General features: G+C 44.4%; 1 protein-coding gene across 2 annotated transcripts in view; it reads right to left on the bottom strand.

The window, feature by feature from the left end:
• Positions 1–13,320, bottom strand: part of MYLK (myosin light chain kinase) — a 55,683-nt gene extending 42,363 nt beyond the window's left edge. Inside the window, exons 1-2 of one of the 2 annotated variants that reach the window (XM_061557182.1) lie at positions 12,742–13,320; positions 11,601–11,708 (exon numbers count right to left, since the gene is read on the bottom strand). In XM_061557182.1, coding sequence (XP_061413166.1) covers positions 11,601–11,629 — 29 coding nt within the window. In that variant the 5' untranslated portion in view covers positions 11,630–11,708; positions 12,742–13,320. The remainder of the gene's footprint in view (positions 1–11,600; positions 11,709–12,741) is intronic. The other variant, XM_061557181.1, reaches the window with a different exon arrangement.
• Between the last annotated feature and the right edge of the window lie 5,968 nt (positions 13,321–19,288).

The following is a 19,288-nucleotide window of genomic DNA, read 5'->3' as shown; positions in this document are numbered from 1 at the left end:
TATACAGTGTACAAGCATAATAGTAACATAAATCTAAGTATTGTTATAATTTAACTATTTATATAAGTGAAACGTAATTAAAGTTATAATACATAAATGTAAATGATTAAAGGTAAAGGTGAAGCCACTCCTAGTATCCACTAGAGGGAGCTCTAGACAGCCCCAGTAGAGGGTATCTTGGCCTACTCTTTCACAATGGCCAGACACTTTACCTCACCACACCCCGTGACCTGCTCGTCGACTAAATGTGGTGTATCCAAACTTGAGTTGAAGCTTTCGTGACTGCAGTTATTACTCTTTGGTTCTTTCGGTAAAGTCACGTAGAAATAAAATAATAAAATAATAGAATACGACGTTTCGATTGCAACACAAGCAACCGTCATCAGGTAAAACTAAATTTGAGAGAGAGACAAAACACAGACACGGAGACACACAGACAGACGCACAAGCAGAGAGAGACAACACAGATACACACTGTGTGTCTGTGTTGTGTGTGTCTCTCTCTGCGTGTGTCTCTCTCTGTGCCTCTCTCTGTGTGTGTCTATGTGTTATCTCTCTCTGTGTGTGTCTCTCTGTGTGTCTCTGTGTTGTCTCTCTAAAACATTTAGTTATACCTGATGACGGTTGCTTGTGTGGTGTATCCATTTATACTGCTGGGTAGACAGATGTGGGTTTGGATTTAAGAATCTTGTTCATGCCGTGCTGGGGGATCAAACCGGTAACATCTGGATTGCAAGTCCATGTAATAACTATGTCAGCATCTATGGCAAAATACATTTCAAGAATAAAATATATGATATAGTGGACGTTAACTTTTGACAGTTAAAGGCAGGCTGCTCAAGCATCATTACCGCTACCAAAAACTTGCACGTGAATACTCAGCAATCATTCAAATTGATAAATTTGTTTATCTTTAGAAATGTAATGCTGCGAAACAAAACCACCAAGAGACAATTATTTAGAGAATGTAAACTATTTGAGATGCTATTTTTCATTTGTAGCCAGCAGAAAGCATTAAAGTCGATCTCCGATCTCTAATGCGGATGAAACAATATCTTTATTCTGCCCACATAGTAACCACTGGAGAATGCATGACTGAAGACACCAGGAAATTGGAAGAAATTGAGGTTAACAGCTCACAATGGTTTAATCCTGGCTGTGGACATTCTACAAGGTCACAGTGAAGCCCAGGCAGAATGTCCTGCTTGATAAACACATTCCCTGCGTTGGGATCTAACAATTTATAAATGCCGTCAATTGTGCTGTAGTGAAATCAATTTACGCACACGTGCGTGTATGACGTGGAAAAATGAGGAGATTAAAATCGCATATCATGCAATAAATAACCACAGGAAATGTGCCAGATTTTTGGGCATTCTTTACGTCTGCTAAAATAAATAGGTTATACCGCTTTTCCCGTAGTTTCCTCTGCTTGCGTGAGCAGCTGCTAAAATCAATGGAATTGAGCAAATGCAGTACTAAAGAAAACACCAGCTACAGTATAGCAGTTTGACAGCAAACATTCCTCAGCATTCCTTGGCAAAAAAGGAGCCGCCATAGCATTTGTTTAAAAAAATCCACAGTTTCGCGGTATAACAAACATAAATCACGAATGTGTTGCTGCTTTTGTTTCTTTATTCAAGAACTTATAGAAGCCTTAGGCATATATCTGAAAATGTAATAGGAAGTACGATTTAAGGGTGGCCCTTCATCTCTTAATAAAAACATAGCCGCGGCACCTTATGTCTGCAAGAAAAAAAAATCACGTGGCCCAACCTGAAGGTGACACAGAAATAACTTTCTTTCACAGTAGGTAAACCGGCTCAAATATCAAGATATTTTTTCGTGTGCATTAGAGTTTAGAATCATCATGGGAACCAAATACTTGTGAAGTTTCTGCAGAGCCCTAGAGAGCTGACCATAGGCTTATAAAACACCCACACACACAACCTGAGCCGGGCCAGACCTTTTATGACATAACAAAGGAAGAAACAATGCATTTATACCACACATAAGGTATATATATATATATACACACAGTCAGCTGGAAACCAGAGCAGCCCTCATGTCCTAGCACTCCCACTAGGACTTGCCTGAGGCAATTGGAAAGGACAGCAGGGAATTAGTTACCAACAGCCATAACGTAAGTCAAAGGCTGTATACTTACACAAGGTCTCTAAGCACCCATCTCTTTCCCTAGGTAAAGGGCAAAACACTACGATGAAAACTGTATGCATCTGTAAGAAGGGCAATACGAAGTGTTTGCAAGAAGCAAAACAATACTGTCTTTGTATGAAATATGATTTATGTTCATTCGAGACGTGACTTTTCATCATCGCATCATCTACATTGTTTATTGTACTGTGCTAGCATGACCAGATTGCTGATTAAGAGCTGATGAACCAGCAAAGTAGATATACATTGCCGTGTATAGATATTTATTCATTTAATGTACTGAATAGCACATCAACAACATGTTCAAACCCTGAAAACGAAAACCTCAAACGACACAAATTATCATTCCATGGTTATTAACACCCTTCTCAATAACAGTGAGCAATCATGAGAAACCACTGAATTATCGTAATTACTTTAAACAAAGAACGATCTTTAGGCTGACTATCCGTGATTCTTTCACGAAATAAAACCTTAATGTTGACAGCAAATTGGCAAACGTAATGTTGACTGCTGCCATATAGTATTTGACCAATAAGACGCATGAGCTAAAACGTTAAACAATGTGCAGCCCTGAAAACGAAATCGACACAGCTATAAAAATCATCATCGTGACCATCATCAAATCTTCCGCATAGTGTCTAGAGGCACGTTAGCCCGGTGGAATTAGATGGTCAAAAAGAAACAAAAGTTACTGTAAAAGGCAGGCGTGTGAGTTCTCAGGCTGAAGAAAGCATTTGAACAGCAGACAAATGTGTAAATAATATGTTGGAATCGTAATGAATTTGGAACAGTGCCAAAATAATGTATGCTTCTGTCTAATATTGGTGTATGGAATTTAACATTGTAAAAAAAGCTTATCCTTCCCCAATGCCAAGAAATGTTGTTTAATCGCAAAAGTATTGGAAACAGGCCCAAAACGGGCCTTGAACCTCAAGATTTACATTCCTGCATTCTAAGCATGGTTTGTTAACTCTTCAGACGATGACAACATTAAACTGTTATTTCTACATGTTGCTTAAGGGTTGACCATCCAACTGATAACCTTGCCAAAACGCAAAAGCAAAAAAGTATGTTGCAGTGTTAAAATCAAAACTGCGAACAACATATTGTTTATGTGAGGATGTTAAACATAGATCTAAATAATTACAGGTGGGTGGAATGGTGACTCGGTGGTTAATACACTGGGCGATACACCCAAGGCACCTCAGATAAACTCCTGGCCATTGCTAACATCAGCGGTGAGTCGTATCAGAACCAGTCTGATTCAGTCCGGGAGCTCTACCCTTCACCAACATACACTGACCAGCAACGCTGATGTATGCTCAAAACAAACCCCGTGACCAACTCAGTGTCAGGAGGCCTTCATCGAGCAGTGTATATAAGGGCTATAATGTATTATTTGAATGTATTCTTAAACGTAGTGGGAGCCCATTGAACGGGCTCCCACGGCCATCCCTCCCCAATTGCGTATGTCTATCCATTGTATGATCATGATATGAGACTTCGGGCACATGCAAAGCTCTTTTAAATTGTAGAACTCATGGGCATCAACAAGATTGTTAATTCTAATTTGCTGATATATCTGGAGAAATTTGACTTTTTTTCAATAATTTAGACTTCGATTGCATAAACCACATGTGATAACTTAATTCCTTGCAAGAGTGGACTATCAGGAGTTCTCCAGGCGAACCATCTTTAAATACATACAAATTATCCGCGTATATATAGATCATAAGATAATTATTCCTTCTTTGGGCGATAGATCTGTTCATAATTTTGACCCAGAGCCTATTGGTGGTCCAAATCCATTCTTCATTTACTATAATCCCTTTTGTAATGAAACATACTTGACCGGTGTGCTGTACTCGTAACGAATTGCCATGTTTTGTTGACGTGACAAACCTTACTAACTAGCTGTCGGGTGGTGCCGGGTTTAACGACACATTTATATATTTATGCGTTCTAACTCACAAAAAACTGTATTATGGATAATATTGGTCGCGAAAGCCTACGTGTTAAACTGACCATTCATTGTATGTGAATAAACATGTTTCACAATATATTCTATAAAATTTTCACCACAGGTTTGTGGAGGTCAGATAAATTCACCTTTAACAAAATCCGGTGATGTCAAAACGACTAAACTGAACTGAATATCTACACCAATCCTGGAGCATACATTAAAATGTATTATTTCATTTATGTAGCTGACACTGTGGCACATATCTACCAGTGTAAATCAATAACAAATGCTGCACATTTTCACTTACACATAATTTTGCCACTTCAAGCCACTTTATGCGTGCCACTTTATGGTATGTCACTGCACTGCCAACAATTCTGTTGAGTTTTAGATTTGCATTGAGTTTATTTTATTAAGGGTAGACTATGTACTATACTCATCACTTGTTGGAAACGTGATGTTCTAAGAGCTTGTGCTGACATTGTGTAATTAATCATGTCATCTGGTATTTAATGTTTTGGGGACGAGTAGCGGGACAGTGGTTAGCGCACTGAACTATGAACTCGGTGATCTGAGTACAATTCTAGGGCGATCTAAATCACCACGCGGTTACATTTTTTTCTCGTTTCTCAGTTAAAAGGCAAAGATGCAGGTGTGCTTACTGTAGCCACTGCTCAGAGAAGGGCCTCCGCGAGAGGGAACTTGGTCTACTATTCCACACTGACCCTTGGAAGGGGCGGGAGTAGTCCCATACTTTACACTGCCACTTGAGGCCTGCCAATCGCCTGTGGTGAACCCATTTACACTGCCGGGTGGACATAGACCGGGGCATTTAAGAAACTTGCACCATTGTTTCACTTTGCCACACCGGGGGATAGAGTCGAATCGGTGACCTCTGGATTGCAATTCCGGTGTGCTAACCATTATACCACGGTATCTGCCTTTCTCAGTCTCAGTGAAAAGAGTAATATTATATGTAATCTTAGACACTTACATACATGGTTCTGAAAAAACTTCTGAGAATTTGCAACAATACCACACGAAATTTGCCTCTGGGCTCTGGAGATCACCTGGAGAAGATTCCAGGCATGTGTTGACAATGATGGCGAACAAGTGGTGGCTTTTTGAAGCTATTAACATACATTTATTATCATGTTACAGAGTATCATCCGTTCTTATTCCACTAAAAACGATAGTCTCATAAAGGTGTTAATGTTTTATTGAAGCACCCTGTGTGTGTGTGTGTGGTAAACCGGTAACCTATTTTTTACAGATTATTTTAATGTGGTTTCCGGTAATAAAATATAAAAACTATTTTAACAACTCAGCTACTAAATTCCCAGCCAAGACGAACATCAAGAGCACAGCAGTATGTGATATCTGAACCTCTGTCGAGTGTCGTCTTTCATCAACCTCCACAGATCACGGTGGTGCAGTAGAGTCATACAACTCCCATGCATGACTGAACTTCATCCAGTTAATTGACAAATGACTTGCAAGTAGCTGAAGTGATGTTTTATCATCTCATGCACAGCTATTACCCGAGAAGTGTCAGTGATGACAATACAAATATAGAGGCATACATTATGGGTGTAGTGATTCACTCAGTTGTGGTCAATACAATGTTGTGATTCAGGGTCATTATGTGATTTAAGAAGCATAGATTATTGTTTTACAATGTGGAGGTGAATGTTATTCGGTTACGGTTCAGTTGAACCCAAAAGAGATAGAACCGGGTACAGTGCATTGGTCCATTGTTATATTATGCATGTTTGTATGTTTGTTGTGTACTGTATGTGTATTTAATCGCAGTGCAATGTTCATTGCTTTGATGGATTTCCTCTGGTGTAATAATGCAAGCCCAAAAGTTAATTCTCCAAGAGCAATCAAACAGCAATAAATATCGCACAGGCATTTTATAAAATTTACTTTCACGGTAATTTTTTGGGGATCTAGGTTAAACTTTTAGAATTCAATTTGACTGTGAATTTTGGATAGAAAATTTGTTTTTATCAAATCGGCAAAATTATCACCTCTCGCCCTGTCTGTGTCCTGTGTCCGTCTCTGTCCGAGTCTCCGTGTCTCGAGCCCCGTGCACAAAGAGTTTGTCTTTCTGCAGAACTACACCGAGTGTGCCCCTTTGCGTAGTAATAACGGTGAACTTAACTTGGCGGAGGCATCACGGCCATTCGCACTTTTACATTCCAGCTACATAACTATATACAAGGTCCCCTCTACTTACGAACATTGGACTTAAGAACTTTCAGAGATACGAACAAACCTGTCTGTATGTCCAATTGCCTATTCGGACCGAGATTCGTAAGTTCAACGGCCGCGCAATAGATGGCGGTGGTGGCATCTACATCTGTAGAGCGTGAAGAACCAGTGGCATCTACATCTAAACACTAGTTTATACAACTGTTAAAGCCATTCCCCGTGTTTAGTGTACATGCTGTATAACATGTTTGGACTCGACATGAGTAAAGTTCGGACTTACGAACAAATCGACTTACGAACAGACCTCTGGAACCTAACTCGTTCGCAAGTAGTCCTTGTACTGTATATATATAAACTGGTTAAAACTTGTAACCGAATCCCTTTTTTCCATTCTGGAGCAACATTTTTGTTATGAACGTTGCTTTCGGTTAATGGCAATACGCGGTTACAGTACTTTCTGTTTCAGGTTTTCGATTCGACTTCGCTGGCCTCTTAATAGCTGGAGGGGTTTGCCGTGAGCTCATTACAGTACCGTACACCGCACATGAATCAAGAGGAGTAATTGGTTTAACAGGTACAACTGAATGCATGTGTTGTGGAGCTTAAAAATTCATACCAATTGATGAATCGACGCATCGTTAACACGTCTCGTCTGCGTACTGGTGTAAACACTTGCATTTGTTAATTACTCTGTGTGCTTTGAAAAGCAAAACATAAATATTTAACCTTGTTTGTACAGAAATTAATCATTTTTAAATATGCCCCATGCTACAAAGTTCGAATGCAAAATGTTCTGCTTTTTTTTTTAGCGAAAAAGCTGTTAATCAGTACTTTGAACCAAATACCTTCATGACATAACTGTTTTCTACAAATTATTGGCTGGCTTATGACTTTATACTGTATATAACTTGACAGTAATGTATTGTTTCATTTATTGTAGTCTGAATGATAAATAAGCTTCATGACGAATCGCACACTTGTGTCGGAACTGGGCAAGTGAAGTAAAGTATCATTACAACTGCAATTAAGTGATAAAATAACAATACCAAAATTTGTGTTGTTGTGCATTTAAGCCAAATGATGGATGAGTGCCTCATTTTGATTAAATAGCAGTCAAGATAGGGCCAGGGTAAACCGCCGGTTTTGCCCATGGAGCTGGGTGGCTATTATTACACAGGAAATGAACGGTGTAAGTTACCTGACATCTTGGCATGCAACCTGCATTCCCCTACTAAGTGAACAGTGACCAATTGGTTCCAACTGGAGGAGGAGGATGAAAGAACAACACAAGATGGGCCCAAAATTTCACGAGAGAAAATAAACTAGAATACATTTCTCTGACCAATCGGGTCATACATGCGTCTCCTACTGCGCATGCCACCATAGACCACCCACATTCCAGCATTGACCTACATACATTAACAAAGCAGCCTGCACAGTCACAAAATAGGTATCGGTCAAGGGCATGCCGTCTGTGTTTACACCTCCTTATTTGTTGTGAATCTACTATCCTCTTGGTAGAAACCACGTACTCGCAAGAGCATTGTTAGATACAGGTGCCTCTCCGGGAAGCTATCCCTAGAATTGCCTGGCTCTAGGTGTTCTAAAGGAGCCTCTGGCCAAAATAAACGTTCAACAGGTGGATGTAATCAGTGTCGGATTCCCAACCTCTTACGTAGTTTTTTTTTAGCACAGTGTGTACCGCACAATATTTTTTTTATAATTTGTATGTTTTTTTTGGAAGTCACAATGCTTCGCCAACTCACCAACGAATATATTCGCTGAAAAATATATCAGCTACATATTTTAAGGAAAATCTGTTTAAAAGCTAAAGGAAAATGTTTGTACTACCACAATGTAGGATGTGTTCCAGTGACAAATTAATTAAGGGGTTATTTTGAAAATTGCTAAGAATAAATTGAATGATTTTCAATGCAGAAACTCTGGAATAAAATGAAAAAGATAATATAATAAAATGTTATTTTCTGGAGCATACAGTCTCTAGATCAAGCAGTGTAAAACTCTGATTCAGGCATTATAGAACTTCTGCCAACATATGGTAGATTCTCCTCCTGACTATCCAGCTCCATTTCATATATAGCAACAGCAGAACAGTGTCCAGTCAATCAACTATTTATACGTTTCTCAGAGCTGTATTTTTGGCAATGAGAGTTGATACATTTGACATTTTTTTGTGAAAATAGTTGTGCTTAATTCTTTGAGACTGAGGTCAGACCACCAAACTTGCTGTACATCAAAGCCTTTTCAAACCTTTTTCCCTTTAATTGTGATGAAAGGTCATTGCCCAGAAAATAACGTTTCTCGTGTATTTTTCACTTGCAATATGGCAGTGCCTGGTGATAATAGGTATAGACAATCTCAGCTTTTAATTTTTAGAATAGGCAGCTACATTTATCTAACCTTTCCATGAAGTCAACACGTTACCACATCAGTATTAGCTAGGCCTGCAATAATTTGCCCCGCTCACCATTCAACGAATTGTCAGCTTTAAGGATTGTAATTCACTTCAAGAATCGATTCTTATTCTTACCATTGTAGTAGATGTAGCACCCTCTCGGCTAGTGGAAAATAACCGATTCTTAGACACACGATTCGTTGCATGTATCATGGACGTAGCATTCTACTTTAAATTGATTCATCGACGTTTCTTTACACCCCAAGTATTAACTATCCATGCCATTCAGCCACCTATTTGCATGCTTTTTAAGCTATGTGTCATATACGTACACAAAATACGAGTTTGGGCATAGCTCGGAAGAGTTTTTTTTTTGCCACATCAATTGACAAAACATAATTTAAAGCCTTCTTAATTTGAGCTCAATATTTTCTAACTGTGGGGTGCAGTGGAGTGGTAGCACAGTGGTTAGTGCACTGAACGATAAACCCTGCACTTCACTTCAATTCCCTGCCACGGCTATAACATCATCAGTGGGGAGAAATATTTTAACTTGTTTAGGACCTTATCTTCCACATATCCACATTGACCAGCTTGACGAATTATGGTCAAACAACCCCCACTTTGTCGGGAGACCTTTGTCCAACAGTGGATTGACAAAGGGCTGCAAGTAACCTTTTTTTTCATCTGTGAAGTAAGCAGCTTTGCATGCTCTCACCAACGGTAACACATCATTGTCGCAATGAAATAAAGATGTGAATTGTGACGTGGAACATTAGTCCATTGAGGGAGTGAGAGTTGCCACGCAAAACTAAAATCTGCAGATGCATTTTCTCGTGGAAATGTCTGGGCATCTTTTCATCGTAAAATACTGGGACATCTTTTCATCGTAAAATACTGGGACATCTTTTCATCGTAAAATACTGGGCATCTTTTCATCGTAAAATACTGGGCATCTTTTCATCGTAAAATACTGGGCATCTTTTCAAAGGTAATCCAATGACAAAACCTCTGAAAAATGCCCCGAAGTAGTCTGCCAGATCACGTTATTTTACAACTATGGACTGTATATCGAAAACAAAATGCCTCATTTTCTCTCTTAAATTAGTACAAAACTAGGTGCACGTGGGTCAACATGAAAAATGTCATTTAAACTGGGAGGCATGGCAACTCTTAATTTATCTGGTCATTAGTTTATTTTAGTTTAAAGGCTTTCATATTCACGTGAATGTACACACATTAATACGTGCATTACGATTAAACATATACAACTTATTATAAGAAACTTTTCAATGCGAGTACAACAAATGTTTTGGGTTTCTTGTCAGAGAATTAAATCACATGTTTTTGAAATTTACCACATCTTCAGGGTCAAGTGCAGTGTCCCAATGCGATCGAATGAAGGCTAAACTAACGTTGCCTAATTTAAAACATAACGCAGCCGTCTTTAACACAGAAAAAACCAACGTTATCTCTAGCAGCTGCGCAGTCACGATAGGGCTATGCACTGTTACTGAGATGAAATAAGGGACACATACAGTATATACAACGGAACTCAGCCAATCATCTCCCAAGGGTAAAACGCACAGCACCACGTTGTAGAACGTCAACACAAGCCGTCTTACGTGAGACTGGTCCCTGCCATGGGAACTTGGAATTTATTTCTAGCTCTGAATCACCCTAATGGTCATTTGAGAAAGAACAACTAAGGAATATAAATAAAAAACTATACATTACTCTAAAAGTAAAAAAATGCAGCCCTGCAGTTACAATTACTTGCTTCTCGCCACCGCTGGTGAAAGGGCCTCAAGAGGGAGCCCAAGATACTCGCTGTTCTCGGGGGTATTTTGGCCTACTCTTTCACGCTGGCCAAGTATAGTGGAAGAGGTGGGGGTACCCACACTTGACTCCACCACCTACAACCTTCCAATATGTATACATTTTTACTGCTGCATAGACAGAGGTGGGAGGGAAATTTAAGAACCGCACCAATTATTCCAACTGCCGCACCTGGGGGATTGGACGGCCTACCTTTGGATTAAAAGTATGTGACAAAGAGCTTTAAAGCTCATCGGATTCCTCCAGTATAAATACATATTCTGATTCTGACACCACAGTAGTATGCATTGTATTATGTAAAAAAATATATAAAATGAATGTCTACGCAAAAGAAAAATAACTTTAGCAGTCTTCAGCAATAGATGATGCGGGTTGGCGTGCATTTAAACCGTGGGCAGGTAGTCACGAGTAAGAGAAAGAGGCAATTAAGGCGAGGATCTGCCAGGAGGCGTGAGCAGCAGCAACGGGCGAGGAGGAGGAGAGGGGAGGATGGAAGATGAGATAAAGTTCACAGACACAGAGGCAGGAGAAGGGAGTGATGGCATCAAAGAGATGAGTGGGAGTAAAGGTATGAAGAACTACAAAGAAGACGACGCGAGATCTCGCAACTGATATACAAAGTGAATGCAAAAGGTGCATTTCTTGTTGAAAGAATACAAGGCCTTTTACACAAACGCTGCGACCAAAAAACGGCGATAAAAAAAATCAAGCAGCGTTTGTTGAAATGAGCTTACTTTTATTCAATAACTTAGTTGGCGACACTACCTTGGCAGGAGCGCATGCGAGCACAAATTACAAAAAAACAAACCCGACACGTTAGTCAAAAGCACTGCACAAAGGAGGAAAACATATCTATAATTGGACGACGTTTTGGACATCGTCCACGTTTCAAAGCACATCGATTACGTGAATTAGACAGGAGGCACCAATGAGAAAAACCAGGCATGGAAACATTGCTGTGTGCCCGGTATGCAACCGTTGACTCACGTCCAGGGCACGTCGTCTCTGCCCTGCATTCTTTGACACGGCGAAGCGATGTGGCCAGCCAGGTAAACACGCACTCAATGCCGAGCGGCTAGCCAGGTGTGTGGTCCACTGCGGAGAGGCGAGAGAACGGACATTGCGTGGGTTTTCAAACACATTGCGAACAAAAAGAGTGAGTGAGTTGAGCTTCAGGTGGGCGTGTGTGACCACGGGTAGGGGTAGCGGGTGCCGCTACGCTGCTGCGCTACGAACCCGGCGCCCGCTCACGGCCAACGCCGCTGACGATTATCTGAACCGGTCCTGGCCCTCCCTCCCCTAGGTCGACTCAGCCTCAAATGAGTACCCGGTACGGCGCCTAAACGTCGCCACTACGGGAGACAAAGGCGACCGGGCGTGACACTGGCCACCCACACACCGTCTCGTGCGCCGTTCCGGCCTTCGTGGGTGCTACTCGCTAACAGCACTTGCCCCAAATAGTCTGTGAAGGCTACACGGGGGCTCTTTGTCTTGTCCGTGTCACTCCGACACGGAGACGCACGCGCGCTGCAGCTCCACCAGCAACGCGCGTCTGTGCGCAGGGTCGAGTGAGCGCGCTTGGCTTTAAGGAATGCAAATATCAGAGCTGTTAAACATAAACAGAGCCGGTCGTGGGTGGGTATACGTGTGTGTGTGCGCGTGAGAGTATTTTGTGTTGTCGCGTGCTTTTAACAGTCCGAGTACAACGGAAACACCGACTGCTCAGAATTAGTTTTGAGAAGTGACCACGAAGAGTTTGCCGCAACCATCATCATCATCATCAATGCCTCTCGGCAGGCACCCGTGCCCGCTCAGTTCGTCGTGTGTGCGACAGTGACGGCGCCTGTCAACCCGGCTGAAGGAGAGACATCGGCGTGGGAAAGGAACGCGCTGCGCATCGACCGCGGTGTGAAAACTTCAAGGCGTCTATCGTTGCGACACCGCGTTTGTGTTTTCTACCAATAGCGCCTCTCAACGCCGTTCGCCGGACTCGCACACGCCACGCAACACCGCAGGCAGGCAGGCAGGCGAACACGCTCACGGTTACGACAAAGAAAGTTTCGTCCATAATAGTTCATCAAGTTTCGCATCAAACAAAGTACGACGTGACCATCACAGAATACAGTACTGTGGTGATGTCCAAAGATCACGCCTTGCTGCTGTTGCTGCTGCTGCTGCTCCTGATGCTGCTGCTGCTGCTGTCCCTGCCTGAAGAATGCCTCCTGCTTCTGCTGTTGTTGCCGTCTGCAGCAACGGTATGTACTGCTGCTGCTGCCTGCAAGATTGATACGTGCTGCTGCTGCCTGCAAGATTGATACGTGCTGCTACTGCCTGCGGCAATGGTGTGTGCTGCTGCTGTTGCTGCTGCCTGCCTGCAGTGAATGGTGGTATGTGCTGCTGCTGTTGCTGCTGCCTGCCTGCAGTTAATGATGGTATGTGCTGCTGCTACTGCCTGCGGCAATGGTATGTGCTGCTGCTACTGCCTGCAGTGAATGATGGTATGTGCTGTTGGTGCCTGCCTGCAGTGAATGATGGTATGTGCTGTTGGTGCTGCTACTGCCTGCAGTGAATGGTGGTATGTGCTGTTGGTGCTGCTACTGCCTGCAGTTAATGATGGTATGTGCTGCTGCTACTGCCTGCAGTGAATGATGGTATGTGCTGTTGGTGCTACTGCCTGCAGTGAATGGTGGTATGTGCTGTTGGTGCTGCTACTGCCTGCAGTTAATGATGGTATGTGCTGCTGCTACTGCCTGCAGTGAATGATGGTATGTGCTGTTGGTGCTACTGCCTGCAGTGAATGGTGGTATGTGCTGTTGGTGCTGCTACTGCCTGCAGTTAATGATGGTATGTGCTGCTGCTACTGCCTGCAGTGAATGATGGTATGTGCTGTTGGTGCTACTGCCTGCAGTGAATGGTGGTATGTGCTGTTGGTGCTGCTACTGCCTGCAGTGAATGATGGTATGTGCTGTTGGTGCTACTGCCTGCAGTGAATGATGGTATGTGCTGTTGGTGCTACTGCCTGCAGTGAATGGTGGTATGTGCTGTTGGTGCCTGCGGTGGCAGCAGCGTCCTCTGAGCACGGGGTCGCGCCCTCCCTTGTGACGCGGCCTGCAGCTACGCCCACATCCCTCCCGTGCGCGCGACCACGTGTCCAACAGAAGCGACGACAAATAAAAAACAACTCAACACACGTGCGACGTTTCGAGGCGCGTGTTCCTTCTCACGGCACATGCATTATAGCACATACATGCCTGTGCACCACTCCCAACGCAGTACAGTGTCACCGAATAATGTGTTTGCTAACATACACTCGATGGATTCGGGCAAGTAACCGTGCACCAATAGATTCATGCCCATTAATTGCACTCATGATAGATGCACCGAATCGCGCGTGTAAGATTAGATATATATTTTGAAATGTGTGGTTCGCCCATCGAACTGTGAATCCGGCTACTGGAGTTCGATTCTTGGTCAAGGCTGAGATTTCTGGCGCGTGGTATCTGAACCGATCCTGAGAGTCCCGCATCACCAATCCAGCCTTGCGAACACCCATCGCCAATCCCGAGTACGATCAAACAACCCACTCACTATTTAAAAAAGGGGACTATTTTGTCGTATTACACGCGTAGTGTCGTACCTGTCCCTCCGCTTGGCCCAGACAGACCCGGAGATTAAACCTCCATGGGGAGAAGGTACTTCTGGTGGAACGGCAGAGATAAATATAAAAATAAGAACAATCCCACAACTCCTGGAAGCTCCTTCTCGAGAGAACCTGGAAAGTTTAAATATCAGAATATGTATTTATAGAGGAGGAATCCGATGAGCGATAAAGCTCTTCTTCACGGATGTTCAGTAGCGGTGGGTCAGAACGTTACAACAATAAAAAATACAATAGGAGTGCAAAGTATGGGAAAGGTAAGCAAATCATTAAACAACATACAATTAAACTAACTTATTATTTTACCAGTTAAAGCCCATTGAGTTGTTAGCTTATACTGGTAGGAACGAAGTGGACCAGACCACCAATAGATTAATGTGTCCGTCCGTCCGTCCGTCCGTCCGACCGTCCGTCCGTCCGTCCGTCCGTGGGAGGGTTTGGCATTTCTGTGATTGGGGGGGTTATTGATCACGAGCGAGTGATTGGGGGGGTTATTGATCACGAGCGAGTGATTGGGGGGTTATTGATCACGAGCGAGTGATTGGGGGGTATATTGATCACGAGCGAGTGATTGGGGGGGTTATTGATCACGAGCGAGTGATTGGGGGGGTTATTGATCACGAGGGAGTGATTGGGGGGGTTATTGATCACGAGCGAGTGATTGGGGGGGTTATTGATCACGAGCGAGTGATTGGGGGGTTATTGATCACGAGCGAGTGATTGGGGGGTATATTGATCACGAGCGAGTGATTGGGGGGGGTTATTGATCACGAGCGAGTGATTGGGGGGGTTATTGATCACGAGGGAGTGATTGGGGGGGTTATTGATCACGAGCGAGTGATTGGGGGGGTTATTGATCACGAGCGAGTGATTGGGGGGGTTATTGATCACGAGAGAGTGATTGGGGGGGTTATTGATCACGAGCGAGTGATTGGGGGGGTTATTGATCACGAGCAAGTGATTGGGGGGGTTATTGATCACGAGCGAGTGATTGGGGGGGTTATTGATCACGAGCGAGTGATTGGGGGGTTATTGATCATGAGCGAGTGATTGGGGAGGTTATTGATCACGAGCGAGTGATTGGGGGGGTTATTGATCACGAGGGAGTGATTGGGGGGGTTATTGATCACGAGCGAGTGATTGGGGGGGTTATTGATCACGAGCGAGTGATTGGGGGGGTTATTGATCACGAGGGAGTGATTGGGGGGTTATTGATCACGAGCGAGTGATTGGGGGGTTATTGATCACGAGGGAGTGATTGGGGGGGTTATTGATCACGAGCGAGTGCTTGGGGGGGTTATTGATCACGAGCGAGTGATTGGGGAGGTTATTGATCACGAGTGATTGGGGGGTTATCGATCACGAGTGATTGGGGGGGGTTATTGATCACGAGTGATTGGGGGGGTTATTGATCATGAGCGAGTGATTGGGGGAGGTTATTGATCACGAGCGAGTGATTGGGGGGGTTATTGATCACGAGCGAGTGATTGGGGGGTTATTGATCACGAGCGAGTGATTGGGGGGTTATTGATCACGAGCGAGTGATTGGGGGGTTATTGATCACGAGCGAGTGATTGGGGGGTTATTGATCACGAGCGAGTGATGGGGGGGTATATTGATCACGAGCGAGTGATTGGGGGGGGGTTATTGATCACGAGCGAGTGATTGGGGGGGTTATTGATCACGAGCGATTGGGGGGTTATTGATCACGAGTGATTGGGGGGTTATCGATCACGAGTTATTGGGGGGGTTATTGATCACGAGTGATTGGGGGGGTTATTGATCACGAGCGAGTGATTGGGGGAGGTTATTGATCACGAGCGAGTGATTGGGGGGGTTATTGATCACGAGGGAGTGATTGGGGGGGTTATTGATCACGAGCGAGTGATTGGGGGAGGGTTATTGATCACGAGCGAGTGATTGGGGGGGTTATTGATCACGAGCGAGTGATTGGGGGGGTTATTGATCACGAGCGAGTGATTGGGGGGGTTATTGATCACGAGCGAGTGATTTGGGGGGGTTATTGATCACGAGCGAGTGATTGGGGGGGTTATTGATCACGAGTGATTGGGGGGTTATTGATCACGAGTGATTGGGGGGTTATTGATCACGAGTGATTGGGGGGTTATTGATCACGAGTGATTGGGGGGTTATCGATCACGAGTGATTGGGGGGGTTATTGATCACGAGTGAGTGATTGGGGGAGGTTATTGATCACGAGCGAGTGATTGGGGGGGTTATTGATTACGAGCGAGTGATTGGGGGGTTATTGATCATGAGCGAGTGATTGGGGGAGGTTATTGATCACGAGCGAGTGATTGGGGGGGTTATTGATCACGAGCGAGTGATTGGGGGGTTATTGATCACGAGCGAGTGATTGGGGGGTATATTGATCACGAGCGAGTGATTGGGGGGGGTTATTGATCACGAGCGAGTGATTGGGGGGGTTATTGATCACGAGGGAGTGATTGGGGGGGTTATTGATCACGAGCGAGTGATTGGGGGGGTTATTGATCACGAGCGAGTGATTGGGGGGGTTATTGATCACGAGGGAGTGATTGGGGGGTTATTGATCACGAGCGAGTGATTGGGGGTTATTGATCACGAGGGAGTGATTGGGGGGGTTATTGATCACGAGCGAGTGCTTGGGGGGGTTATTGATCACGAGCGAGTGATTGGGGAGGTTATTGATCACGAGTGATTGGGGGGTTATCGATCACGAGTGATTGGGGGGTTATCGATCACGAGTGATTGGGGGGGGGTTATTGATCACGAGTGATTGGGGGGTTATTGATCACGAGTGATTGGGGGGGTTATTGATCACGAGTGATTGGGGGGTTATCGATCACGAGTGATTGGGGGGTTATAGATCACGAGTGATTGGGGGGTTATCGATCACGAGTGATTGGGGGGTTATTGATCACGAGTGATTGGGGGGTTATTGATTACGAGCGAGTGATTGGGGGGTTATTGATCACGAGCGAGTGATTGGGGGGATTATTGATCACGAGCGAGTGATTGGGGGGGTTATTGATCACGAGCGAGTGATTGGGGGGGTTATTGATCACGAGCGAGTGATTGGGGGGGTTATTGATCACGAGAGAGTGATTGGGGGGGTTATTGATCACGAGCGAGTGATTGGGGGGGTTATTGATCACGAGCGAGTGATTGGGGGGGTTATTGATCACGAGCGAGTGATTGGGGGGGGTTATTGATCACGAGCGAGTGATTGGGGGGGTTATTGATCACGAGCGATTGGGGGGTTATTGATCACGAGTGATTGGGGGGTTATCGATCACGAGTGATTGGGGGGGTTACTGATCACGAGTGATTGGGGGGGTTATTGATCACGAGCGAGTGATTGGGGGAGGTTATTGATCACGAGCGAGTGATTGGGGGGGTTATTGATCACGAGGGAGTGATTGGGGGGGTTATTGATCACGAGCGAGTGATTGGGGGGGTTATTGATCACGAGCGAGTGATTGGGGGGTATATTGATCACGAGCGAGTGATTGGGGGGGGTTATACTGGTAGGAACGAAGTGGACCAGACCACCAATAGATTAATGTGTCCGTCCGTCCGTCCGTCCGTCCGTCCGTCCGTCCGTGGGAGGGGTGGTGTTGAGGGTGGTGTTGGAAATGAAAGACTACGAGTCTATAAATCTCACAGCGTTTCTTGTCAAAACAAACACTTTTAATTAACGTTACACTAGAATACAGTATTTTTTTCTTTAACTCCTCTATACCCGGTCGATATCTCTGTACCGGTACTAAGTATTATTCCTACCAGCCCACCCCGCAGGGTCCTGTTTTTTCAGAAGCGACCTGGCCACAAATGGTAACTCAACGAAGTGGCTTATCGTGTGTTTAAGGTAAGTTTAGGAAGCCCTTCTCATAAGAAATCTTCTAGCAGATAGTAGCATCTTCCAATGACAGTAACGAGAATTGACGTCTTTCGGAGGAAGATTTTCCAGAAAAAGGCCACGAGACGGAATCCATCTCGTGGAGACGCCATCTTCGTCAGAGCACAAGGCCAGGGCGCATTAAGCGTCGCTAGGGCCCCGCTGCTCCCTGCAACTACACCTGACAGATCATACCTGGGAACTGCCACGGGCAGCCTGAAGATCAATGGAGACGGGCTTGGAGACACTGCGATGGGTTTGGAGAGTAAATCCATCGGGCGATATGCCAGAATTCTGGCAAAAATCGCCCGATGATGCTGGATGTAATGACCAGCGAAACGTCTTGCTCAAATTGTAAATGTGGATATACTCTCCAACACACTGGAGGGTTAAAGTAGTAACTAATTGGCAAGTTTTGTTTACATGGCAAACCTTACTAGTTGGCGGTGTCGGGTGGTGACGGGTTAACGACACATTTATACGATCTACCCAAAAGCCTTTGTTACGACTAATATTGGCCGCGAAAGGCTGCGTGTTCAAATTAAAGTCAATTAACATCCCTCCTTTCACCAGAGTATGTCAAGTTGGGTGATCACAGCACCCTTGTGGTGCCGCATAGGTAACATGTGACTCGCCAGTCATTGTGTGAACCTCGGGTCGGTGTTGTACATCGATGTATTTGTACGTCGAGCCCTTTGTAAACCCACCGCGAGATGACAGCCTCCACACGCATTGCTTGTTATTTGACCATACTTAACGGTGGTCAGTGGGAACATGGAAGTACAGCACAGCAATGGATTTGAATGCACTGCCCTCTGCTGCCCGCGTGTTGGTGTGAACGCGTTTGCGGTTATCATTGGGATGCTCTCGGCACAAAGAGCAGCTGGGCAGCTTTGCGTTTGTTCCCTACAGCTAGCGAATGGAAACGTTACTGTCATATATTAGTCTTGGCCGAGTGTTAATTTCCTGAAACGCTTTCAAAACTCTTCGTCTCCAATATACAGTTTATGCATATTTTTTTCAGTTCGATCCATTAGTGTCTTTGGCCGCACAAACACACGCGCAGATATTTTCAGAGTGAAAGCGAAGTGTACATAGCGGCGTGCACAGAGGTCA

This window comes from Lethenteron reissneri, chromosome 23, assembly GCF_015708825.2.
Source record: "Lethenteron reissneri isolate LAM-NWPU_2019-01 chromosome 23, ASM1570882v1, whole genome shotgun sequence".
NCBI classification, from domain to species: Eukaryota; Metazoa; Chordata; class Hyperoartia; order Petromyzontiformes; family Petromyzontidae; genus Lethenteron; species Lethenteron reissneri.
The sequence above is the reverse complement of the archived record's forward strand: the minus strand, read 5'-3'. Positions and strand labels throughout refer to the sequence as shown.